This window comes from Cetorhinus maximus, chromosome 19 (genome assembly GCF_964194155.1).
Source record: "Cetorhinus maximus chromosome 19, sCetMax3.hap1.1, whole genome shotgun sequence".
Taxonomy (NCBI): Eukaryota; Metazoa; Chordata; class Chondrichthyes; order Lamniformes; family Cetorhinidae; genus Cetorhinus; species Cetorhinus maximus.
In genome coordinates this window covers 36,959,966-36,986,491 of record NC_135897.1, presented here as the reverse complement: position 1 = coordinate 36,986,491, position 26,526 = coordinate 36,959,966, and the positions used below count along the sequence as shown (strand labels likewise).

General features: G+C 44.7%; 1 protein-coding gene across 1 annotated transcript in view; it reads right to left on the bottom strand.

Annotated features, from left to right (window-relative positions):
- LOC144694069 (guanylate cyclase soluble subunit beta-2-like) overlaps positions 1-18,399 on the bottom strand; it is a 180,945-nt gene extending 162,546 nt beyond the window's left edge. The window contains exons 1-2 of the mRNA XM_078564429.1: positions 18,205-18,399; positions 556-1,404 (exon numbers count right to left, since the gene is read on the bottom strand). Of these exons, the coding sequence (XP_078420555.1) occupies positions 556-1,404; positions 18,205-18,399 (1,044 nt within the window). The remainder of the gene's footprint in view (positions 1-555; positions 1,405-18,204) is intronic.
- Between the last annotated feature and the right edge of the window lie 8,127 nt (positions 18,400-26,526).

Below are 26,526 nucleotides of genomic sequence, written 5' to 3'. Positions count from 1 at the left end.
TGGCTCCGCAAGGCTCTGTTTGGGTTTGCCAGGCCCTATTTGGCTTGGGTTGGCTCTGTTTGGCTCTGCCAGGCTCTGTTTGGCTCTGCCAGGCTGTTTGGATCTCTTTGGGTTTGCCAGGTGCTGTTTGGCCGGGGTTGGCTCTGTTTCGCTCTGCCGGGCTCTGTTTGGCTCTCTTTGGATCTGCATGGCTCCGTTCGGCTCCGCCAGGCTTTTTTGGTTCTGTTTGGCTCTGCTTTGCTCTGTATGCCTCTGTACGGCTCTGTACGGCTCTGGGAGGCTCTGTTTGGTTCCGTATTGCTCTGCCAGTATACTGTTGGCTCTGTTTGTCTCTGCCAGGCTCCGTTTAGCTCTGCCGGGCTCCATTTGGCTGTGTTTGGCTCTTTTTGACTCTCCCAGGCTCTGTTGTGCTGTCTTGGGCTCTGTTTGTATCTGACAGGGTCTGTTTGGCTCTCTTTGGCTCTGCCAGGTGCTGCTTGGCTCTGTCAGCTTCTGTTTGGCTCTGTATGGCTCTGCCGCGCCCAATTTGGCTTGTATGGCTAGGTTTGACACTACCAGGCTCCGTTTGGCCCTGCCGTGTGCAGCCTTGGCCTCCGTTTGGCCCTGCCGCGGGCGGCCTTGGCCTCCGTTTGGCCCTGCCGCGCGCAGCCTTGGCCTCCGTTTGGCCCTGCCGCGGGCGGCCTTGGCCTCCGTTTGGCCCTGCCGCGGGCGGCCTTGGCCTCCGTTTGGCCCTGCCGCGGGCGGCCTTGGCCTCCGTTTGGCCCTGCCGCGGGCGGCCTTGGCCTCCGTTTGGCCCTGCCGTGGGCGGCCTTGGCCTCCGTTTGGCCCTACCGCGGGCGGCCTTGGCCTCCGTTTGGCCCTGCCGCGGGCGGCCTTGGCCTCCGTTTGGCCCTGCCGCGGGCGGCCTTGGCCTCCGTTTGGCCCTGCCGCGGGCGGCCTTGGCCTCCGTTTGGCCCTACCGCGGGCGGCCTTGGCCTCCGTTTGGCCCTGCCACGCGCGGCCTTGGCCTCCGTTTGGCCCTGCCGCGCGCGGCCTTGGCCTCCGTTTGGCCCTGCCGGCCTCCCTTTGGCCCTGCCGGCCTCCCTTTGGCCCTGCGAGGATCTCTCTGTTGCTGCCAGGCCCTATTTGGCTCAGTTTGCCTCTGCTAGGCTCTGCCAGGCTCCGGTCGGATCTGCCGGGCTCCGGTTGGCTCCGGTGGGCTCCGGTCGGATCTGCTGGGCTCCGGTGAGCTGCAGTGGGATCTGCCGGGCTCCAGTGGGCTCTGGTCAGATCTGCCGGGCTCCGGTGGGCTCTGGTCAGATCTGCCGGGCTCCAGTGGGCTCTGGTTGGATCTGCTGGGCTCTGGCTGGCTCTGGTTGGCTCTGCCAGGCTCTGGTTGGCTGTCAGGCTCTGTGGGACTCTGCACTACAGTGTGCTTGCACACATACAGGGGAGATGCCTCATCCTGAGTGAGACACAGCCAGAGTGAGTGTTGGTTCTGGCAATTTGGTGCCCAGTGGGAATTCGGTGCATAGGGGAAAGAGGTGCATTTTTTCTTTGCTACCCAACTTCTTAAATCTTCAGAGAATGGCTTGCCCTGCTGCAGCAGTAGATGGTACAAGGGAAAGGAATGATGGTAAGTAGTGAGTAAGGTCGAGTAAGTATTTACTACGTTTATCGCTTATAGTTTAAGGTCTTTTTGTAGTTTATCGTTTGTATATTCTGTTGTAATGAGGATCAGGAAAGAAGTGCCCTAGAGTAATTGATTTAAAAGGTTTAAAGGGATAAATCATGACAAGAGAGCTCAAAGCCATGGTGTGCTCCGTGCTCCATCTGGGAATCCAGGAACATTTCCAGTGCTCGGGACCAGCATGTGTGCAGGAAGCGCGTCCAGCTGCAGCACCTGGAAGCTCGTGTTTCAGAGCTGGAACGGCGGACATTGTGGAGCATCCGCGAGTCCGAGAGCATCGTGGATAGCACGTTTAGAGAGGTGGTCACACCGCAGCTGAAGGGACTTGAGGAAGGAAGGGAATGGGGGACCACCAGGCAGTCCAAGAGAAACAGGCAGGTAGTTCAGGAGTCCCCTGCTGTCCCGCTCGCAATCGGTATTCCATTTTGGAGGCTGATAAGGGCGCTGGTTCCTCCAGGGAGGGCAGACAGAGCCAAGCTTCTGGCACCACAAGCAGCCTGTCTGTACAGGAGGGGAGGAAGAGAGGAAGAGCAATAGTAATAGGGGATTCTATAGTCAGAGGAACAGATAGGCGCTACTGTAGCCATCAACGTGATTCCAGGATGGTGTGTTGCCTCCATTGTGCCAGGGTCTGGGATGTCACTGAATGGCTGCAGGGCATCCTGAAGAGGGAGGGTGATAAGGCAGAGTTCATGGTATATGTTGGTACCAATGACATAGGTAGAAAGAGAGATGGCAGGGAGTTAGGCAGTAGACTAAAAAGCAAGACCTCTCGGGTTGTAATCTCTGGGTTACTCCCAGTGCCACATGCTAGCGAGCTCAGAAATAGGAGAATAGCACAGATTAATACGTGGCTTAAGAGTTGGTGCAGGAGGGAGGGTTTTAGATTCCTGGATCACTGGGACCATTTCTGGGAAAGGTGGGACCTGTACAAGCGGTATGGTCTACATCTGAACCAGAGCAGGACTAACATCCTTGCGGGCGGGTTTACTAGTGCTGTTGGGAGGAATTTAAACTAATTCGGCAGGGGGAGGGGACACAGAATGTTAGCAGAATAGGGACACATCATAATACAATAAACAATCAAGGTAGTGGGAGTACAACAGCATTAAGTTTCAAGGGAGTAATGCAAGGCTGGATGGCCTCTACCTTAGTGCCAGGAGTATTACAGGGAAAACAGATGAGTTAAGGGTGAGGATTGACACATGGAAGTGTGATATCGTAGCCATCACTGAGACGTGGTTGAGGGAAGGGCAGGATTGGCAGGTCAACATTCTGGGACATAGAATCTACAGGCGATACAGGGGAGGGGATAAAAGAGGAGGAGGCATTGTATTACATTATTAGTTAAGAAGTCAGTTACTGCAGTAAGGAGAGATGATATCTTGGAGGGGGCATCGAATGAAGCTTTGTGGGCAGAGCTTAGGAATAAAAAAGGGGCAGCCACATTGTTAGGTGTTTATTATAGACCCCCAGATAGTCAGCAGGAAATTGAGTAGCAAATATGTGCACAATTTGCGGAGGTGTGCAAAATCAATAACAATAGAGTATTAGGTGATTTCAACTTTCTCAACATTAATTGGGATAGACATAGTGTTAAGGGCTTGAATGGAGTGGATTTCTTGAAATGTGTACAGGAGAACTTTTTAGGTCAATATGTAGAAGGTCCAACAAGGGACAGCACAGTGCTGGACCTAATTCTGGGGAATGAAGCCAAACAGGTGGCTGAGGTGGTGGGGGCGGGGGAGCATTTTAGTGATGCCGACTGCAACATGGTACAGTTTAAGCTTGTTATGGACAAAGAAATAGAATAGTCGCAAAAAAAATGTTTTGGATTGAGGGAAGAGTGGATTATAGTAAAACAAGGCAGGATCTGGCCAAGGTAGACTGGGAACAGCTACTTGTGGGGAAATCTACAGAGGAGCAGTGGGGGGCGTTCAAAAAAGAAATGGGGAGGGTACAGGCTCAACATGTTCCTGCTAGGGTGATAGGAAGGGGTAACAAGCCCAGAGAACCATGGATGACCAGAGATATTCAGGATACGATGAGAAGGAAAAGAGAGGCTTTTAGCAGGTACAAGGGAAGCAAATCAGCAGAAGCATTAGCGGTGTACAGACAATGCAGGGTGGAGCTTAAGAAAGCAATTAGGAGAGCAAAGAGGGGATATGAGAAAGCTCTGGTTGGTAAAAGTAGGGAAAATCCCAAGATATTCTATAAGTATATCAATGGGAAGAGGATAACAGGGAACGAGTAGGGCCCATAAGGGACCAAGGGGGCAATCTATGCGTGGAGCCAGAGGACATCACTAGAGTGTGGAATGAATACTTCACATTCGTCTTCACCCAAGAGAATGAGGATGAAGGTATGGAACTCGGGGAGAGAGACTGTGGGGTTCTTGAGAAAATTCATATAGGGAGTGACAAGGTATTGGAGGTGTTGGCAGGCTTAAAAGTGGACAAATCTCCAGGTCCGGATGATTTGTGTCCCAGACTTCTGAGGGAGGCAAGGGAGGAGATCGCAGGGGCTCTGACCCAAATTTTTTAACTCCTTTCTGGCCACGGGGCAGGTGTCAGAGGACTGGAGGACAGCTAATGTGGTTCTGCTATTTAAGAAGGCTTGTAGAGATAAGCCAGGGAACTACAGACCAGTGAGTCTCACGTCAGTGGTATGGAAACTATTGGAGAAAATTCATCTCCACTTGGAGAAGCAAGGTTTGATCAGGGATAGTCAGCATGGCCTTGACAGTGGGAGGTCATGCCTAACAAATTTGATTGAATTTTTTGAGGAGGTGACCAGGTGTGTAGATAAGGGTAGTGCAGTTGATGTAGTTTATATGGATTTCAGCAAAGCCTTTGACCAGGCCCCACAGGAGACTTATAAAGAAGGCAAATGCACATGGGATACAGGGTAATTTGATAAGGTGGATTCAAAATTGGCTTAGTTGTAGTAGACAGAGGCTGATGACAGAAGGATGCTTTAGTGACTGGAAGCCAGTGGTGTACCACAGGGGTCTGTGCTGGGTCCCCTATTATTCGTCATTTATATAAATGACATAGATGACTATGCGGGGGGTAGGATTAGTAAGTTTGCAGATGACAAAGATTGGCCGGGTGGTTAACAGTGAGGTTGAGTGTCTTGGGCTACAGGAAGATATAGACGGGGTGGTCAAATGGGCAGATAAGTGGCAGATGGAATTTAACCCTGAAAAGTGTGAGGTGATACACTTTGGAAGGAGTAATTTGACAAGGAAGTATTCAATGAACGGCATGACACTAGGAAGTTCTGAGGAACAAAGGGACCTTAGCGTGTGTGTCCATAGATCTCTGAAGGCAGAGGGGTCTGTTAATGGGGTAGTGAAAAAGGCATATGGGATATGTGCCTTTATCAATCAAGGTATAGATTACAAAAGTAGGGAGATCATGTTGGAGTTGCATAGAACCTTAGTGAGGCCGCAGCTGGAGCAATGTGCACAGTTCTGGTTGCCACATTATAGGAAGGATGTGATTGCACTGGAGGGGGTGCAGAGGAGATTCACCAGGATGTTGCCTGGGATGAAACATTTAAGTTATGAAGAGAAGTTGGATAGACTTGGGTGGTTTTCGTTGGAGCAGAGAAGACTGAGGGGTCGACCTGATCGAGGTGTACAAAATGATGAGGGGCAATGGCAGGGAGCAGCTGTTCCCCTTAGTTGAAGGGTCAGTCACAAGGGGACATAAGTTCCAGGTGAGGGACAGGGGGTTTCGGGGGGTGGGGGGATGAGAGGAAAAACCTTTTTACCCAGAGGGTGGTGACGGTCTGGAATGCACTGCCTGGGAGGGTGGTGGAGGCGGGTTGCTTCACATCCTTTAAAAAGTACCAGCATGAGCACTTGGCACATCATAACATTCAAGGCTATGGGATTAGGTAGATAGGTCAGGTGTTTCTCACGTGTCAGTACAGACTCGATGGGCTGAAGGGCCTCTACTGCACCGCAAGATTCGACTTTGCCAGACTTTGTTTGACTCTGCCAGTCTGTTTGGCTCTGCTGTTGTGCAGGATCCTCAGGTGGGTGTTCACCACCGACCTCACTGTCGGAGGGAGGGTCCACATCCTCACCAGCCTGTGATGGCACACTCCTCAAAGTGAGTGAGGGGCCTAATGTGGGCCACTCCACCTCCCAGTCTGGGATCTCTCCCTGCTAATGTCAGCAGGTTTCTCCTGCACAGGAAAAGATGAAGAGAATGTGCGCAGGACAGATGGCACTGCATGGAATGTGTGTGGTGAATGGAGCCATGGACAGGATTGAAGATGTGAGCTCGAGAGGATATGAGCCTGATGGAGATGTGAGGGTGTGAGAAAGAGTTAGTGATGTTGTCTCAAGGTGTGAGATCCCAGTGAATGTGTGATTGGTTTGAGAGAGTGTGAGAGTTGAGAGTGATGAGAAGAGTGAATTACCCTGGCAGAACAGATGAGACCATTCATCTTGTAGTGGCACTGGGTGGCTGTCCTCTTTGTAGGGCATTGGCACTGACCACCACTGCCACCCAAGCCTGGCTGGTCACTCCGCTGTCTATCCTGTGGCCAGAGCAGGTGTAGAGGACACCCCAGTGGGCCTCCGCAGCATCCAAAAAGGTGTTCCAGTGACATGTTGCTAAACCTGGGGGCTGCAGTCTTCTTGCCTTTTGTGGACAGCTTCCCTGCAACATTCATGGTCTGGAAGCACAGATGTGGTGCCTGCAGCTGGACTTTAAATATGGCGCCCGGCCTGATTAAGTGTTGAGGTGATGGTGGGCAGGCAACTGAGAGCCCACCCGCCATCGAAATGGTCCGCTTCCTGGACATGCGCAAATAATGTGGCGTGTTTGGGACTATACATGCTCGCCTGCTACTGCACTTATTGCTAATCTGGGACAATTCCGCCCAGAATTAATAGTTCAGGTCAATGACCTTTCACCAGAACAGAAGATAGAAATGTAAGTGTTTTAAGTCATTGTAACGAGGGACAGGGCAGGAAGAACAATGATGGCCACATACTTAATCGCTGCAGTCTGGATACCTGTCATCATATTAACTGTATACATTTTGAAGGCAGTCGAGGAGCTCAGAACAAGCAGGCAGGGACCTCAAGAATATAGTTGTCAGTGTCCTGTAATCTAATAAGCATGCACCAATGGCATTTTAACCAAAATTCAAAATCCTTCTCACCGCTGGATTCACCAGTAAGACCAGTCGCAGACACTGAACAAGTATTTAAAAGGAACATCACCTGCAGCTAATTGGATCACAGGAGTATTCTGCTAATTGGTTTGGAGAGTTTCTAGCTTCTAGATCATCTCTTTCTCACTCATTCTGCCATATCAGCTTCAGTAATCTTTGTCTCTTTTATACCTCTACAAGTTCCATTTAGATGGTGAAATGAGTAACTGCAGCAGTCTTAGAAACCAGTACCAGAAGCAGCTATACCTATCAGAAGGCACGTGGGGCTGATTATTGAAGGCCATACCCAATACACAGGGTGTACAGATAAAGAGTCACTTTCTTGATCTATGAAGAGCAATGCTGCAGGAGGTTGTACTTTGCAAGGCAGGATTTTGTAGACCTCTGCAGCATCCTGCAGGGATTCTACTGGCAACTGGACCAAGGGATCATGCTTTCCAGTGATTGCAATGTCAACACAATCCCCAACTTCTTTGCCATTGGCTACTTTCAGGTCTTTAAAGAGGACATGGATGTCAATTAATTACATTAAGATTTAATGGCAATCACATTGTAATTACCATTAAACCTTGACATTGTTAAACAGGTGATGGGTATTTATACATCTATAAATGGGGATAGCTGGGGCACTGGTGTGTTGGAGTAGTGTTGACTGTGAACCCAAAGTCAATAAATTCTCTCCAGCAAAGAAAGCTGCTGTGTCTTAGTTTTAAACTTCACCAACTGGAGTGGATCCAGTTAACAATGGGCCCACCCAGTCTGCAGTGCACAACCGCATTAGACAGGTCACTCTGCTTGCCAGTTAATCCACTTTCCCCATGACCTCAGTCAACATGCGGTGTCAGGGATTTGCAGTTGTTAACTTTTCCTTCCATCCAGGATGTCATTGACTGTCAGCATGTTATAATTAGGGCAACAGAACACCAGCCAGCAGCATTCATTAATAGAAAAGATTACCACTCCATTAACATCCAGCTAGTGTCTGATCATAGAAAGAGAATCTTTTTTGATTCTCTGGATGGGGGTATTACTGACAGGGCTGACAATTTTCACCCACTTCTGGAATATAGTGGCTTTCTTGGTCACTCTTTTAGAGCACAAAAAAAAATCATTAAAATAAACTAATTAACATGGAACACACAACCTCTGAAAGAGGCACTGTAACAAAAGGATAAAAGTTTAAAAGGAAACTTAAACTAAATCAAATGCCTTTTGGAGGCTTATGGTGCACTCCAGCACCCACAATGTCCACTGGCCGTGGAAGGCCTCAAGCATACCAGGAGCTCTCCAAGTCAATACAGAAGGCAATTAAGAGTAAACCACATTGGTGTAGGACTGGGGTCACATGTAAACTAGATCAGGAAAAGACAGCAGGTTTTGTTTCCTAAAGGATATTGGTCAATAGGTTTTTTTTATATAATAAACCAGCAGCAGTTAGACAAGTCTCAAATTAGCATGCTGTCTATTAGGACACCAAAATATTAAGTTACTTTCCAATATGAACTAGTTGCATGTACAGCCCATTACTTGCAACATTTTAATGCAAATGATGAGACTGGCACAGTTGAGTGATGTCCTTGGAATGTTTTTGGATCAAAGGACTTCTCCTCAGCCTAGTTAACTGCTTCATGTAGTAAAGTATTAACACGTTTGCCTTGGAGCAACTTCTTTCCTTTACTGATTGACAACTTTATTGATTGCAAACACTCCATGAATTAGGACAAACAACCTTGAACAAACATAGAAATTAAGATTTGTTTGTGTCTTTAGGGATTTTCATTTTTCAGCTATAGTGTCATTGTTGATACAGGCAACAAATTATTTGCTTCATCAAGAATTCATATTTAGTGCTGAATTTTCTTATCTGCAGCACTAACAGTGCAAACATGTGGGACTGAGAACTCTAACAGAAAAGGGTTAAAGATGTCTTTTGCTGAATTCTGTTGTTATTCCACTTATTGTCACGTTGTCCAGCTACTGAAGCAGTTCTCTGCTGCTGGCTTCCAGTTCCTTCACTGTATAAACTGTTACACTTTACAAGCCAGTTCTTATCATAATCAGATCAATTTAAAATAATCTTGTTATCTCCTATTTTATTATCACTTGAAGAGCTCTGATAAAAATATCCACCATTCTTTAATAGTTAATTAGACTGAGTGCTGTGGCACCCAGCCATCCTAACCCAGTCAGTTCCAGGTTTGAACTTCTGCTCTGGGCTAAATCAATTGTTTTCAATTACATAATAAAGCAGCACTGCAACTGCCCTCAATATTGAATGCTAAATGAAAGGAAATATCAAGCAAGGTTCCTGCTCCCATATACTTTTCAATGACACCTGCTGAAGAACATAAGCAATAGGAGCAGGAGTAGGCCATTTGGCCCCTCAAGCCTGCCCTCCCATTCAATAAGATCATGGCTGATCTGCCCTAGGCCTCAACTCTTCTTTCGTGCCAGCTCCTCATTACCCTCAACTCCCCGATATTCCAAAAATCTATCTACTGCCTCTTTAAATACTTAGTGATCTAGCCTCCACAGCTCTCTGGGGTAGAGAATTCCAGACATGCCCTCAGAAGAAATTCCTTCACATCTCAGTTTAAAATGAGTGCCCCCTTATTCTGTAATTATGTCCCCTAGTTTGAAATTACCCCACTGATGGAAACATCTTCTCAACATCTACCCTGTCAAGCCCCGTCAGAATCTTGTACTGAAGAGGGCATTATGTCCCGTAGAATTATAGGGGATAATTTTCCACCATGACTTGGATAGTAGCCCGGAAGAGCAGATCTCCCACCCGCTGAAGAATGTTCGAGTTTATTGGAATGAAAATGAGGCAAATTCTATCTGAGCAGGTGATCCACTCTTCCAGATTATCATTCGATGGTGAAGTTGACAATTACTCAATAGGGTGAGTCACTGTCTGCAGAGAAGGGAACAAACTTAAGATAAACTGAAATTGAAAACCAAAACTTGAGCCTCTCTCTCTCTCTGGTCTCTCTAAGAAAGCACAACTTTGCCAAAATTTTGCAAAAAATAGCATTTGCCAATGTTTACAAATACCAGTAGTCATCTGGAATTGCCTCCCTATTTTTAAGGTTATACATTAGGCTTCACTGTGCAGTCGTCGACAGCCCATCCACCCATCACCAATCAAATTCAAATGAGGCTCAATCATGGAAATAGTTTGTGCCTCTTGCTAATGCCATAGGATGAGCGATACAATCACGCCAACCACAATTGCCCAATGTGCACGTTGCGCAGGAATTGCCATCTGTACATTCCAACACTACAGTGATGTGGCACAGTATCCACAGATGAGTCTTTCTTGAATCCATGCATGCATTTCCCAGCAACTGGTTCAGCTACAGTATTAGCAGGCATCTGAAAACACTCATGCTTAGACTTCTTCGATAACAAATTGTTTATAGTATGCATTGTTTTGCGAAGTCAGGTTGAAATTCTGAAAATTAGGAGAATTAAAAATACTTGGAGTCACAGATCCCCATTGCAATCCCCTAACAGACTAGCCAACATTAAAACCATAGAAAAGTTATAGCACAGAAAAAGGCTGTTCAGCCCATCATGTCTGTAAAATAAAAAAACCCTATCTGCCCATTTTAATCCCATCTTCCAGCGCCTGGTCCATAGCCTTGCAGGTTACATTACAGCACTTTACGTGCAGATCCAGGTGCCTTTTAAATGAATTGAGGGTTTTTGCCTCCACCATTAAACCATGCAGTGAATTCCAAACACACCACATTTGTGAAGAAGTTTTTCCTCATGTCCCCCCTCTAATCCTTCTACCAATCGCCTTAAACCTGTGCCCCCTGGTAACTTCTCTCTGTAGGGGAAACAGGGCATCCCTGTCTACTCTATTTAGGCCCCTCAATCTTTTACACCTCAATCAGGTCGCCCCTCAGCTCCAAGGAAAATAACCCCAGCCTATCCAATCTTTCCTCATAGCTGCAATTTTCAAGCCCTGGCAATATCCTTGTAAATCTCCTCCGTACTCTCCAGAGCAATTATGGCCTTCCTGTAATGTGGCGACCAGAGCTGTACACAAAATTCCAGCTGTGGCCTAACCAGCATTTTGTACAGTTCCATCATTATATCCCTGCTTTTGTATCCAATACCTCGTCCAATAAAGGAAAGCATTCCATATGCTTTCTTTACCACCTTATCCACCTGTCCTGCCACCTTAAGGGACCTGTGAACATGCACATCAAGGTCTACTTCTTCTACCCTCCCAATATCCTCTCATTTATATGTATTCCCTTACATTTTTTGTCCTCCCCAAATGCATTTACTTCACACTTCTCTAGATTGAATTCCATCTGCCACTTTCCACCCGCTCAACCAAACCATTGATATCATTCTGGAGACAACATCTATCCTTTTCACTATCAACTACACGGCCAATTTTCATATCATCTGCAAGTTTCCCATTCATGCCACCCACATTGAAGTCCAAATCATTAATATATACAACAAACAGCAAGGGTCCCAACACTGAGCCCTGTGGAATGCCACTGGAAATAGCTTTCCATCGCAAAAACACCCATCAATCATTACTCTTTGTTTCCTGTCACTGAGCCAATTTTGAATCGAACTCATCACATTCCCCGTGTCCCTTGAGATCTCACTTTCCTGAACAGTCTGCCATGTGGGACCTTGTCAAATGCCTTACTGAAATCCACATAGACAACATTCATTGCAGTACCCTCAAATCTACCTCATTACTTCCTCAAAAAAAAAAATTTGATTAAATTAGTAATACATGGCCTTCCCCTAGCAAAACCATGCTGACTATCCCTGATTAAACAATTCCTTTCTAAGTGACAGTTTATCCTGTCTCCCAGAATTTATTCTAATAATTTACCCACCACAGAAGTCAGACTGACTGGCCTATAATTATTTGGTCTATCACTCGCACCCTTTAATAATGGTACAAAGTTCGCAGACCTCCAATCCTCTGGTATCTAGTGAGGATTGGAAGATGATCCTCAGAGTGTCCGTTATTTCCTTCCTGGCTTCCTTTAACAGCCTGGGATACAATCCATTCAACCCTGGTGACTTATCCACTTTCAAGGATGTCAGTCTCCCCAGTACTTCCTCTCTCACTATGCTTATTGTATCTAATATTTTACGCTCCTCCTCTAACTAGAATATCTGCTTCATCCCTCTTAGTGAAGACAGAGACAAAGTACTCATTGAAAACCCTTCCCACATCTTCTGCATCAGAGCACAAGTTACCATGTATATCTCTGATCGGCCCTACCCTTTTAGTTATTCTCTTACTCTTAATGTACTGGTAAAACATCTTTGGGTTTTCTTTGATTTTTTCATAAACTCTTTGCTTTCATAATTACCATTTTTACTACATCCCTGTACTTTCTATACTCTAGGCTTTCTACAGTATTAAGTTTTTTGTGACTGCCATAAGCTTTTTCTGCTTTATCTTAACTTGTATACTTCTAGATAACCAGGGGGCTCTAGATTTGGCAGTACCACTTTTTTCTTTGTGGGCAAAAGTCAACACTGCCTGTAGAATCTTGCTTTTGAATGCATTCCACTGATCTGTCACTGATTTTCCTTCAAGTAGCTGTAACCAGTCCACTTTTACCAGATCATCTGTCAGCTTTGTAAAATGTGTCTTTCCCAAATTTAAAACTTTTACTATAATAAAAATAAAAATAAAAGCAAAAAACTGCGGATGCTGGAAATCCAAAACAAAAACAAAAATACCTGGAAAAACTCAGCAGGTCTGGCAGCATCTACAGAGAGGAGCACAGTTAACGTTTCAAGTCCGAATGACCCTTCAACAGAACTAAGTAAAACTAGAAGAGAGGTGAAATATAATCTGATTTAAGGGGGGAGGGGGTGATGGGACAAGTAGAGCTGGATAGAGGGACAGTGATAGGTGGAGATAACCAAAAGATGTCACAGACTTACCCAGCTTCATTTCCCAATACTAAATTTAGAACTGCACTCCCTCTCGTTGGGCTTGTTACGTGCTGGCTAAAAATGTTCTCTTGAATGCAGTTCAAGAATTTTGTACCCTCTGTGCCTATTACAATGTTTGTATCCCATTTGATATTAGGGTAGTTGAAGTTCCCAACTATTATTGCCCTGTTGTTTTTGCACTCAAATTTGCCTACACTTGCTTTTCTATCTCCCTCTCACTATTTGGGGGTGTACATTACACTCCTCGTAGTGTGGCTGACCCCTTTTTATTCCTGAGCTCAACCCATATGGTCTCAATTGATGATTCATTTGGCATACCATCCCCTCACATATGTAATTGATTCTTTAACCAACAATGCTACACCCCCACCTTTTCTAGCCCCCTCTATCGTGCCTGAAAACCCTATATCCAGGGATGTTGAGTTGCCATTTTTTGCCCACTGTAAGCCAAGTTTTCATGAAAGCAGTGATATTGTGCTGCTATGTTTCTGTGCCCTCAGCTCATTGGCTTTGTTTGCTATACGCCTTGTATTTAAATAAATACCTTTTAACATTGCCAAATGCCTGTGCTGTAACCCTTTTAACCTTTGCTTCTTAGGTCTTTCAGAGTCACCTAATTTTCTCTCTCCAACTCCCTGCTCTGAATTTATCCTATCTGAGAAGAGTGTTCTGCAGTAGTTCTTGTTGAAAATAAGAAGTGACATCACAAGACAGCGCAAGAGTGTGGTGGAGAGATCAGAACCAGTACAAGTGCGGGGAAAGCTTCAACAAAAAAAGTGACATCAGCACAAAGGTGAGAGCTGATTGGTGAGTAGTGGGTAAGTGTATTTCTCCAGTTTAAAATAGATTAAGCAAAGGAAAGGTAAGGGTCCTAGTTTTCATTTAAAGTACATAAATAATTTAATGTTTTTTTTACTGTATTTAAACTTAAAGTAAGGGAGATTTTTTTCCAAATAGAGGTATGGCAGGGCAGCTCAATTCCATGTTATGTACCGCCTGCAACATGTGGGAAGTCCCAGATGCTCCTTGTGCTCTGACCAACCACGTGTGCAGGAAGTGCCACCAGCTGCAGCTACCTGAGCTCTGCTTCAGAGCTTGAGCGGCAGTTGGAGGCACTGAGGCGCATCCACGAGGCTGAGAGGTTCGTGGATAGCATGTTTTTAAAACATGGTCACCCCATAGCTTACGGAGATGCGGATAGAGAGGGAATGGGTGACCAGTCAGAACAAAAATGTCAGGCAAGTAGTCAGGAAATCCCCAGGGTGCATCTCACTCGAGAACCGTTCTTCTGTGTTGGAAAATGGTGAGTGACGGTTCCTCTGGGGAGTGCAGCCACGCTCATGGCACTGAGTGGCTCAGCTGTACCGGGGGGGTGGTGGTGGGGTGGGGTAGGAAGGGAAAAAAGAGGGTAAGAGCAATAGTGGTAGGAGATTCGATAGTAAGGGGAATAGACAGATGTTTCGGCAGTTGTAGACGTGAATCCAGGATGGTATGTTGCCTCCCTGATGCCAGGGTCAAGGATGTCACTGGATAGCTGCAGGGCATTCTAAAGGGGAAGGCAAACAGAGAGATCATATTAATACCAACGACATAGGTAGAAAGAGGGATGAGGTCCTGCAAGCAGAAATTTAGGGAGCTAGGAAACAGATTAAAAACCAGGACCTCAAAAAGGTAGTAATCTCTGGATTATTTCCGGTGCCATGGGCTAGTGAGTGCAGAAGTAGGAAGTTAGTCCAGATGAATGCATGGCTGGAGAGATGGTGCAGGAGGGAGGGCTTTAGATTTCTGGGACATTGGGACCTGGTGGCGGTGGAACTTGTACAAGGCAGATGGGTTGCACCCGAACCAGAATAGGACCAACATTCTTGCAGGGAAGTTTGCTAGTGCTGTTGGGGAGAGTTTAAACTGACTTGGCAGGGGGATGGGATCCTGAGAGGAGGTTCAGCAGGGGGAGATGCATAGCCAAAATTAGAAGAGAGAGCAAGTGAATCTGGAAGGTATAGAAATTATAAGCCAGTTAAGCCACAAGAGAGTTTGGCAAAGTTGGATGGTATTTATTTTAATGCAAGGAGTCTGATGACTAAGGCAGATGAGTTGAGGGCACAAATTAACATATGGAAGTATGATGTCATTGCTGTCAGAGACATGGTTGAGAGGCGGGCAGGATTGGCAGCTCAATATTCCAGGATATAGGGTCTTCCGGCGAGGGAAAGAGGTAAAAGAGGAGGGGCGTTACAATATTGATCAAGGAATCAATTACAGCAGTAAGGAGGGGTGACATCTTAGAAGGCTCCTCAAATGAAGCCATGTGGGTAGAACTAAAAAACAAAAGAAGCAATCTCATTGCTGGGAGTGTACTATAGGCTCCCAAACAGTCAAAGAGAAAAAGAGCAGAAATGTAGGCAAATTTCAGAGAAGTGTAAAAATAATAGGGTAGTAATCGTGGGAGATTTCAACTTACCCAGCATTAATTGGGTTAGTCATAGTGTGATAGGTTTAGAGGGAGCAGAATTCTTAAAATGCATCCAGGAGAGCTTAAACCAGTACGTAGAAGGTCCTACAAGAGGGGGCAGTCCTCGACTTAATTTTAGGGAATGAAACCAGGCAAGTGGTAGAGTTATCAGTGGGGGAGCATTTTACAGATAGCAGTCATAACTCCTTTAGATTCAAGGTTGTTATGGAAAAGGACAAGGATGGGCCAGAAATCAGTTCTAAATTGGAGGAAGCCTGATTTTGATAAGATCAGATATGATTTGGCCAGAGTGGACTGGGAGCAGCTACTTTTTAGGTAAATCTGCGTCAGAGCAGTGGGACTCATTCAAGGAGGAAATAGGGAGAGTACAGGGCCAACATATTCTAGTAAAGAGAAAGGGCGGGACCAACAAATCCAGGGAACCCTGGATGTTAAGGGATGTACAGGATTGGATAAAGAGAAAAAGGGAGGCTTATGGCAGATACTGAGGGCTCAAAACAGCAGAAGCTCTAGAAGAGTATAGGATGTGTGGTGGGGGGGGGACTTAAAAAAGAAATTAGGAGAGAAAAAAAGGGGGCATGAAAAAACATTGGCAGATAAAATAAAGGAAAATCTAAAGTTATTTTACAAGTACATTAAGAATAAGAGGATAAGTAGGGAAAGAGTAGGGCCCATTAAGGACCATAGTGGTAATTTGTGTGTGGAGCCAGAAGATGTAGGTAGGGTTGTAAATGAATACTTTGTGTCAGTGTTCACAGTGAGAGGGATGATGTGGGTATGGAAATCAGGCAGAAGGACTGTGATATAAATAAAGAAATTAGCATAGAAAGGGAGGAAATTCTAAGTGGTCTGGCAGGCTTAAAAGTAGATAAATCTCCAGGCCTGGATGAAATGTACCCCAGGCTGTTGGGTGAGGCAAGGGAGGAGATAGCAGGGGCGCTGGCAATAATTTTCAATACCTCTCTGGCCACAGGAGAGGTGCCAGAGGACAGCCAATGTGGTACCGTTATTTAAGGCGGCAGGAAGGGATAAACCAGGGAACTACAGGCCAATCAGTCTAACCTCAGTGGTGAGGAAACTATTGGAAGCAATTCTGAGGGACAGAATTAATCTACACTTGGAGAGGCAGGGATTAATCAAGGACAGTCAGCATGGTTTTGTTAAGGGGAGGTCATGTCTGACCAATTTGAATTGAATTTTTCGAAGAGGTGACCAGGCGTGTAGATGGAGGCAATGCATTTAACGTAATCTACTTGGACTTCAGCAAGGCTTTTGATAAGGTCCCGCATTGGAGACTGATAACGAAGGTAAGAACCCATGGGATCCAAGGCAATTTGGATCCAGAATTGGCTGCGTGGCAGGAAGCAGAGGGTGATGGATGAGAGGTGTTTTTATGACTGGATGCCTGTGTCCAGTGGGGTTCCACACAGATCGGTGTTGGGTCCCTTGCTGTTTGTGATAAAGTACCGAGGATCAGAGGGACCTTGGTGTGCATGTCCACCGGTCCCTTAAGGTAGTGGAACAGGTAGATAAGTTGGCTGAGAAGGCACATGGGGTACTTGCCTTTATTAGCCAAGGCTTAGAATATAAGAGCAGGGAGGTGATGCTGGAACTGTATAAAATGCTGGTTAGGCCACAGCTAGAGTATTGCATGCAGTTCTGGAATCCACATTATAGGAAGGATGTGATTGCACTAGAGTGAGTGCAGAGGAGATTTACCAGGATGTTGCCTGGGCTGGAGAGTTTCAGTTGTGAGGAGAGATTGGATAGACTGGGGTTATTTTCCTTGGAGCAGAGGAGATTGAGGGGGGACATGATTGAGGTGTATAAAATTATGAGGGGCATAGATAGGGTAGGCAGGAAGGAACTTTTCCCCTTGGTGGAGGGATCAATAACCGGGGGGCATAGATTTAAGGTAAGGGGCAGGAGGTTTAGAGGGGATGTGAGGAAGAATTTTTCCACCCAGAGAGTGGTGGGAATCTGGAACTCACTGCCTGAAAAGGGTGGTAGATGCAGAAACCCTCGTAACATTTAAGTAGTATTTGCATGTGCACTTGCAATGCTATGCCATACAAGGTTATGGGCCTAGTGCTGGAAAATGGGATTAGAATAGTTAGGTACTTGTTTCACTCGCGCAGATTTGATGGGCCGAAGGGCCTTTTTCTGTGCTGTAGACCTCTATGACTATGACTCTGCCTCAGGCTCCCATCCCCCTGCTAATCTTGTTCAAACCCTCCCCCACAGCACTAACAAATCCCCCTGCAAGGACATTCATCCCAGTCCTATTCAGGTGTAGACCCCACCGTTCCCAGAACTGGTCCCAATACCTCAGAAATCTGAAGCCCTCCCTCCTGCACCATTTCCAGCCACGCATTCATCTGGTGTATGCTTCTATTTCCACATTCACTAGCACACGGTCATGGAAGTAATCTGGAGACTACTACCTTTGGAGGTCTTGCTTGATAATCTCTTTCCTAACTCTCCAAACTTAGCCTGCAGGACCTCATCCCTTTTTCTACCTATATCATTGGTACTAATGTGAACCACAACCTCTGGCTGTGCACCCTCACCCTCCAGAGTGTTCTGAAGCCACTCGGTGATACCTATGACCCTTGAATCAAGGAGGCAACATACCATTCTGGAATCATGTTGGGGACCACAGAAATGCCTGTCTGTTTCCCTATTAAATCCCCTACCGCTATTGTTCTCCTCTCTTTTCTCCTCCCTCCTTGCACAACTGAGCCACCCATGGTCATGACTGTTACTGCTTTCTCCAGAGGGACCCTCTTCCCCCATAGGTATTCAGAACAGAGTACCTGTTAGAAAGTGGGATGTCTTCAGTGATCTGCTGCACTATCTGCATTGCCTTTCTTGTTTGCCTGATGGCCACCCAGTCCCTCGCTACCTGCTCTTTCATAAGCTGCGGGATGACTACCTTCTGAAACATGCTATCCACGTAGCTTTCATTCTCGCAAACGTTCCTTGGTGACACCAGCTGCTCCTTGAGTTCCAAGATACGGCACTCGAGTTTTTGCATTTGGTGGCACTTTCTGCACATGTAGTTGTCCAGGATATGAGTAGCATCCTGGAGTCCCCACATGGTACAGGGTGTGCACTCGATGGGTATGAGCAGACCTGCCACGCCTCAAATTATTTATTTACTGCACCAAAATTGAAATTTAAGTAAACACAATAAAAAGGTTAATTAACATTACTTAACTATGTCAGAGTAACAAAAAAGCTAAAAGTAATATTTTTAAAATCTTGATTAATAGGACAGGACTTAATGACACTGAGTTGCTGTGAAGTGCCAGCTGTTAACAGTCTATAATGCAGGGCATTTATAACAATTCCACATTTGTCATGACTCTTGACTGTGCAGGTCAGTTAACAAATAGGCCAGAATTTGCTGTTAAAATAATAATAATGAGGCTAATAGAACTTGCCATAATTATGCACAAATGGTACAGCAACTTTAGGCGAGGTGTAGATATCCAAAAATTGTTGTCTGACGTATGCTGCTCTGCTTCTAGCTTTGCTGAAATTGCATCACTATTGAAAGGCATTGAATGCGCCAAGTTGCTGTCCTTGTGATAGATACAAACTAAATTCACCACAGGAAGCAAAGGCAAGTCTCTAACAATGGACACTGTTATCCAGCAAATTAAGCCCCATTGAATTTTAATGGTTTCTAAATTTAAGGAGATATTTGAAAACTTTTTGAACATCAGATACATCCCTCACTCACTAACTATCATGTCTCTGATAGTACGGTCAGGCCTTTCCACGAGTTCGATATTGAACAAAGCCTCATCATTCCTTAAATATAAATTCAGCTGGCACCTAACATCCTTCTGGTATTGTGAAAAACAAACATTTTACACTTGCAAAAATCCTGCAAGATCACAGCATTTGAAGAATTCTACTCTATTTTATTTCTCATATTCCTTTTCTCAGGCATATAAAACTCAAAACAAAACATGTCTAGAGAAAATGGAATTTGCTGACATGGATTTAAGTTTTCTTCACATGGGTAAGGAAAATGATAAACAATGCTAAGGGAATAAGAGACAATACAGCACTTTGCATCGTACCCTTGTAGTATTTTGAATGTGAAATAATTGAGCAAAGTAAAGTTTCTCAATTTCTTCCCTCCTGTAGTGACAAAGACATCTCCTTCCAATCTTTTCACAATGCTTATTATTTCCTGAAGTGTTGTGAAAGTTACTACTTTTTCCAATATTGTAGACAAAAATACTACTAGTACCACTGTGGTAAAATGTCTTTTGCCTGTGTTGAATTTAATATACATTGTGTTATGCTAGATTCAGCAGGTAATGTATCAACTCTCAAAGCTGCACATAGTACCCTTTTCAATAGAAATCTATAAGCCTGAACTAGCCTATTTGCCAATTAGCTTTTTGCTAGATACAAGTTAATTTAGGTGCACACGATATTGACTTGAATTGGTATAATTATCACAGGATAATAACTAAAGTTGCTTGGGGTTGCTATTTAACAATCTTAAACAACTCATGGCATTGTTAGCGTTGGCTCTTTTTAATAGCTGATTGTTTCAGGATTTGTTCTTTAAGTTTTCACAATGGAAGCATAGGCAGGCTCACATCAACAAGTAGGCCCTTGGCATAAGTTGATAACGTTGACTGACATATCATGGAGTTCTTTAAAGAAACACTTAGGTCCTTGATTGGCTGCATTTTTTTGTGACTCACTGTTCAGTGGCTAGACACACATTCTCACAGACCTAAGGGAAGAACTTGCAAGAGATGCAGGCCAAAATCTTCTGCCATTTGGCCATGAACAAGATTCAGGACCATCGCCTGGGGGATCTTCTCAGAGGTGGCCAATTAAGAGACTGCCTTTGGATCCACTATCAAATTAAGGAGAGTGGGTGGGTCCCTGACAGTTTAGGCCCAAACAGAGGGCAGCAGCCTCACTGGCAGAGGTGGGCACTGAGGATACTTCTCTCTGAAAACTTTGAACCTTAATAAAATTAGCTGTAGCTACCCCATGGAATTCTTCAACAGGATGGCTGGCTGCAGCAGCTGTGGCCTGCTGATGGCCATGGTTCCAGTGGAAGGTTAAAACAGGCCCTGAGGCCATCTGCCCCCAGGCACCTGCCAGGCTTGGTCCTTAAATCAGGGACCCTTCTGCTACTGGGAGGAACTCTGTGGCATGCCCAAGCAGCCCATAAAATGACTGTTATTGCTGAATGCTATAAAAAGCTGGAAACTGTGGCAACCTCTTTCAATTCTGAAGTTTAAAGGATTGTTAGATGTTGGGACTATCATCCTTAAATTTAAAGGAAGGGGATTATGTGACCTGTTCTGAAGTCTACGCGACAGTAAGCTTGGATTGTTAGAGATCAAAGGAAGGCTTAGATTGCACCTTTTTTCCAGTTTAAAAAAAAGTATTTACCCATGGAGACAATGGCATCAGCCTGTGTTAACAATGGAAACTGGGAGTCTTCAAAGTCCGAGTAAAGTGCTGAGAATGTCAGGTTGTTGACAGTTGTACTTTAAACTGTCCATTTAGTTCCAAGATGAAAGAGAATTGGGCTCAAGAATAGCCAATTAGTACTTCTACCTGGATGGAAGGCTAATGTGTTTCATGTTGCCAATGGGGAAGACTGCAGCGGAAGCCATTTTGAGATTAGGTTACAGGCTCTGACAAATCAATGAATATCACAGACAATGTTTTGAATCTGCCTGGATCTGGGAGAGAGGGAGCAGCTACAGGCTAAAAAAGTGGAGTCACCTAGCTTGGGTTAGGAGGAGAGTCAGTTGGGCTAAGAATAGGAAGAGCAGTTTTCCATTCTGTGGTTTAAAGTATAAGCTGCCTGCAAAGATAAAGTGCTTTTAGCCATTTGTTACAGTAAAAAATTAACTGGAAGTTCAAATTTCTTTAAAAGTTATTGATCTCCACAGGGATTGTAACAAACCATCCTTGGTTGAGACTTTGTGACTGCTACATCTCTGCTTCTTGCCCAAAGAGTGGCTAGCCAGCAAATTAAAATCAGGTGGTTCTGTCAGTCACCCCTTTGATGCCTTTGGCTTCCTTGATGAGACTGCTTAAATATGAAAAGCAGTGTTCCGTGTCAGTTGTAGGGCATTCACATTTTTAGCTGAAAATGCACAAAATGTTGCTGATCATGTAGCACCAGTTGCCTCAATGGCTGAATGAGAAGTCCTTTACAGTGTTATGATGCAGCAGATGATATGTGCCAGGCAGAATAAATCCATGAGGAAAACTTGATCACGCAGTCACATCAGTTTTGCTATTTGTATTTTAATTTGAGATGCATGCCCCGAATTCAAAAGTAATAAGTCTACCAAGACTTCAGTTGTTTTTTTTTAGAAAAAAATTAAACATTTATTAACAAGAGAAAAGATTTCAAGCACATAAATAGCTCTACAAATTGCTACTATAACTCCTAAAATCTCGAATTAATCTGGCTTCCAGTTACACCCCTGTTAAGGCAACAGTTTTAAAAAAAAACATTTTAAACAGATCCAGGCAAGTCACAATACCCTGGACAGTAGAATTCAAAGTGGCTTTTCCCAACTTCGGTTTCTGCTTAATGCACAAATACTGGAGGATTGTCACACTTCTGGTAGATCTTACAATGCCTGTCCTAACACAGCCTCATTCTCCTTTATACATGTTTCTCCCTTTTAATGTAAATTCCAATGGTCCTATGTCTTTGGAACTTTACCTTTCTCATAAATCATTCCCTGATGTTATTATCATTAACCTTTGGTATAAATAAGCACTGCTTGGCCTAGCTTCCCTGGCTAGGTGTAACATCCTAGCATCTTTGAAATTCAAACTACCCTGATTATCTAAAAATGCAAATTCCCCTCACCTCACATTCTAAAATTTCAGCCATGTTTATGTATTTAGCATTTCAAACCTAGCTTTTTTGATGAGTCAAAGCCTCCAGACCAGCTGTCTCCAATTCAATTAAATCTCCCCCCACCCCCGCCAAACACAAACTAAAGCCCACTATTAACCTACTTTTACGATAAAATCACAATAATATTGAGAACTATTATACCCTCCTCCTTACAAGAAAATGAACCGTCATAATTTAAAAAGGCACCTTCATTTTCTTAACCCATCTTACACTATCTCCTATACTTATCTGTACATTATTACATTACCTGATGCATGCATATAGTTATGTTAATATTTCAGAAATCATTTCAGTCCAGTGTCCAGTTTTTAAATGTTCAATTTTCCCTATAAGCTTCAAACTCTTGACAATGCATCTGCAATTAGATTGTCTTGTCCAGCCACATGTATAATCTGTAGATTAAATGGTTGCAATAATAAACTCCATCTGAATAATCTTGCACTTCGGTCTTGAAATTTGTCCAGAAACATTAAAGGATTATGGTCTGTATAAAGAATTGTTTGCAGTGTAAATCTTGAAATGCTGCAATGCTAACACCAGGTCCAGAGTCTCCTTTTCAATTGTTGAATATCTTCTGTTGTACATTCAACTTCCATAAAAAATACCCCATCAGTTTCTCAATTCCAATTTCATCTCTTTGCAAAAATGCAGCCCCAATGCCTATATTGCTTGCATCAATTGCCAATTTAAATTGCTGGTCATAATTGGGTACTGCCAAAACTGGTGTCATAGTCAATACAGTTTTCAAATGGTCAAATGCCTTCTGACACTCGTGTCCATTGAAACTTCTTGTTTTTAATAGTTTGGTCAATAGAGCAACCACACTACTAAAATTTGGCACAAATTTCCAGTAAAATCCACTCATGCCCAGAAATCTCAACTTCTCATTTTGTTGTAGGCACTAGGAAATCAATGATAGCTTTGACCTACACATCTCTTGGAACCACCTTACCATGTCCAATGGTATGGCCTAGATATATTACTTGCGCTTTTGCAAATTCACTTTTACCTAAGTTCATCACCAAGTTATCTCCTTGTAGTCAGCGAAATAATTCTTCCAGATGTTGTCAAGGCTCCTCCCACGTTTGACTGAAAACTATCAAGTCATCAATATGAACAGCACAATTGCTCAGTCCTGCAATTATTTTGTTAGTCAGTCTGAAATGTTGCAGGTGCATTTTTCATAGCAAATGGCATGACTTTAAACTGATATAGTTCATCTGGCATCACAAAAGCCGATATCTCCTTTGCTCTATCCAATTACAGTATTTGCCAAATTCCTCAGCAAGTCAATCTTGTGATAAACTTTGATTGTACCACTTTTTCAATACAATTTTCCAACCCTGGTGTAGGATATGAATCTGCTTTTGTCATTGCATTTGCCCTTCAGTAGTCCACACAACATCTGTGTTCCATCCGGTTTCAGTACCAGCACAACAGGTGAACGCTGGTGAAGTCATTTTGAAGCACAAATTCAATTTATTTCTATACTTGTAACAACTTTGCTGGATTTACACTACAAAGATGTTGCCTTATCAAAGATGAACCTTCTACACATGTGTAGCTAAATTTGTCTTCCCCAGCTTATTCCTACAACTAGTTTTGAGAGACTACAACAGCTTCTCCAAATCATTGACAGTTGTCTGGAAGGTAACTCAATATTACATTTAAATTTTCAAGTACCTCCTCATTATCCAATTTGATTAGAGGAAAATCAATTTCAGAATCCTTCACTTCTACCTCCCTGCTTATCTACCACCACTAAAACACCTTTTGGTCCTCTTCTCTGTCAAAGTACTTAAGCATATTTACATGACACCATCGCCATCCCTGGGTATGTCCTGTCCAACCAGCAGGACAGACCCAGCAGAGGTGACAGTGCAGTGGTATACAGTCAGGTGGGAATTGCCCCGGGAGTCCTCAGCATCAACTCCAGGCCCCATGAAGTCTCATGGCATCAGGTCAAACATGGGCAAGGAAACCTCCTGCCGATTACTACATACTGCTCTCCTTCAGCTGATGAATCAGTGCTCCTCCATGTTGAACACCACTTGGAGGAAGCACTGAGGGTGTCAAGGGTGCAGAATGTACACTGGGTGGGGGACTTCAATGTCCATCACCAAGAGTGGCTTGGTAGCACCACTACTGATCGAACTGGCCGAGTCCCAAATGACATAGCTGCTAGACTGGGTCTGTGGCAGATGGTGAAGGAACCAAGAGGGAAAAACATACTTGGCCTCATCCTCACCAACCTGCCTGCTGCAGATGCAGCTGTCCCTGACAGTATGGGTAGAAGTGACCAACGCACACAGTCATTGTGAAGATAAAGTCCCACCTTCACATTGAGGACCCCTGTATGGTGTTGTGTGGCACTACCACGGTGCTAAATGGGATAGCTTTCGAATCGATCTCGCAACGCAAGGCTGGGCATCCATGAGGCACTGTGGGTCATCAGCAGCAGCAGAATTGTACTCGAACACAATCTGTAACCTCATGGCCCGGCATATCCTCCACTCTGTCATTTGATTGAACCAGGGTTGACCCCCTGGCTCAATGGAACAGTGCAGGAGGGCATGCCAGGAGCATCACCAGGCATACCTAAAAATGAGATGTCAACCTGGTGAAGTTATAACAATACTACTTGCATGCCAAGCAGCATAAGCAGTAAGTGATAGACAGAGACAGAGCTAAGTGATCCCACAACCAACAGATCAGATCTAAGCTCTGCAGTCCTGCCACATCCAGACATGAATGGTGGTGGACAATTACACAATTCACAAGAGGAAGAGGCTCCACAAATATCCTCACCCTCAATGATAGAGGAGCCCAGCACAGCTGTGCAAAGATAAGGCTGAAACATTCACAACAATCTACAACCAGAAGTGCCAAGTGGATGATCCGTCTTGGCCCTCCAGAGGTCCCCAGCATCACAGATGCCAGTCTTCAGCCAAATCAATTCATTCCACGTGATAAAGAAACAGCTGAAGGCACTGGATACTGCAAAGGCTATGGGCCCTGACAATATCCCAGCAATAGTACTGAAGACTTGTGCTCCAGAACTTGCTGCACCCCTAGCCAAGCTGTTCCAGTACAGCTACAACACTGGCATCTACCAGGCTATGTGGAAAATTGCCCAGGTATGTCCAGTGCACAAAAAGGGGACAAATCCAACCCAGCCAATTACCACCCTATCAGTCTACTCTCGATCATTAGTAAAGTAATGGAAAGGTTATCAACAATGCTATCAAGTGGCACTTGGTTAGCAATAACCTGCTCACTGATGCCCAGTTTGGGTTCTGCCAGGGCCACTCAGTTCCTGACCTCATTACAGCTTTGGTCCAAACATGGACAAAAGAACTGAACTCTCGAGGTGAGGAGGGAGTGACCGCCCTTGACATCAAGGCCGCATTTGACCAAGTGTGGCATCAAGGAGCCCTAGCAAAACTGGAGTCAAAGGAAATCAGGGGGAAACCCTCCACTGTCATACCTAGCAAAAAGGAAGTTGGTTGTGGTTGTTGGAGGTCAGTCATCTCAGCTCCAGGACATCACTGCAGGAGTTCCTCAGGGTAGTGTCCTAGGCACAACCATCTTCAGCTGCTTCATCAATTACCTTCTTTTCATCGTAAGGTCAGATGTGGGGATGTTCACTGATGACTGCACAATGTTCAGCACCATTCACGACTCCTCAGATAGTGATGCAGTCCATGTCCATGGACAATATCCAGGCTTGGGCTGCCAAGTGGCAAGTAACATTCACTCCACACAAGTGCCAGGCAATGACCATCTCCAACAAGAGAGAATCCAACCATCATCCCTTGATGTTCAGTTGCATTACCATCACTGAATCCCGCACTATCAACATTCTGGCAGCTACCATTGACGAAAAATTGAACTGGACTAGCCATATAAATACTTCAACTACAAGAGCAGGTCAGATGCTAGGAATCATGCAACAAGTAACTCACCTCCTGACTCCCCAAAACCTGTTCACCATCTACAAGGCACAAGTCAGGAGTGTGATGGAATACTCCCCACCTGCCTGGATGAGTGTAGCCCCAACAACAGTCAAGAAGCTGGACACCATCCAGGACAAAGTAGCCCACTTGATTGGCACCACATCCACAAACATTCACTTCCTCCACCATCAACACATGGTAGCAGCAGTGTGTACCATCTACAAGATGCACCACAGGAATTCACCAAGGCTCCTTAGACAGCACCTTTCAAAACAACAAACACTATGATCTAGAAGGACAAGGACAGCAGATAGGTAGGAACACCACCATCTAG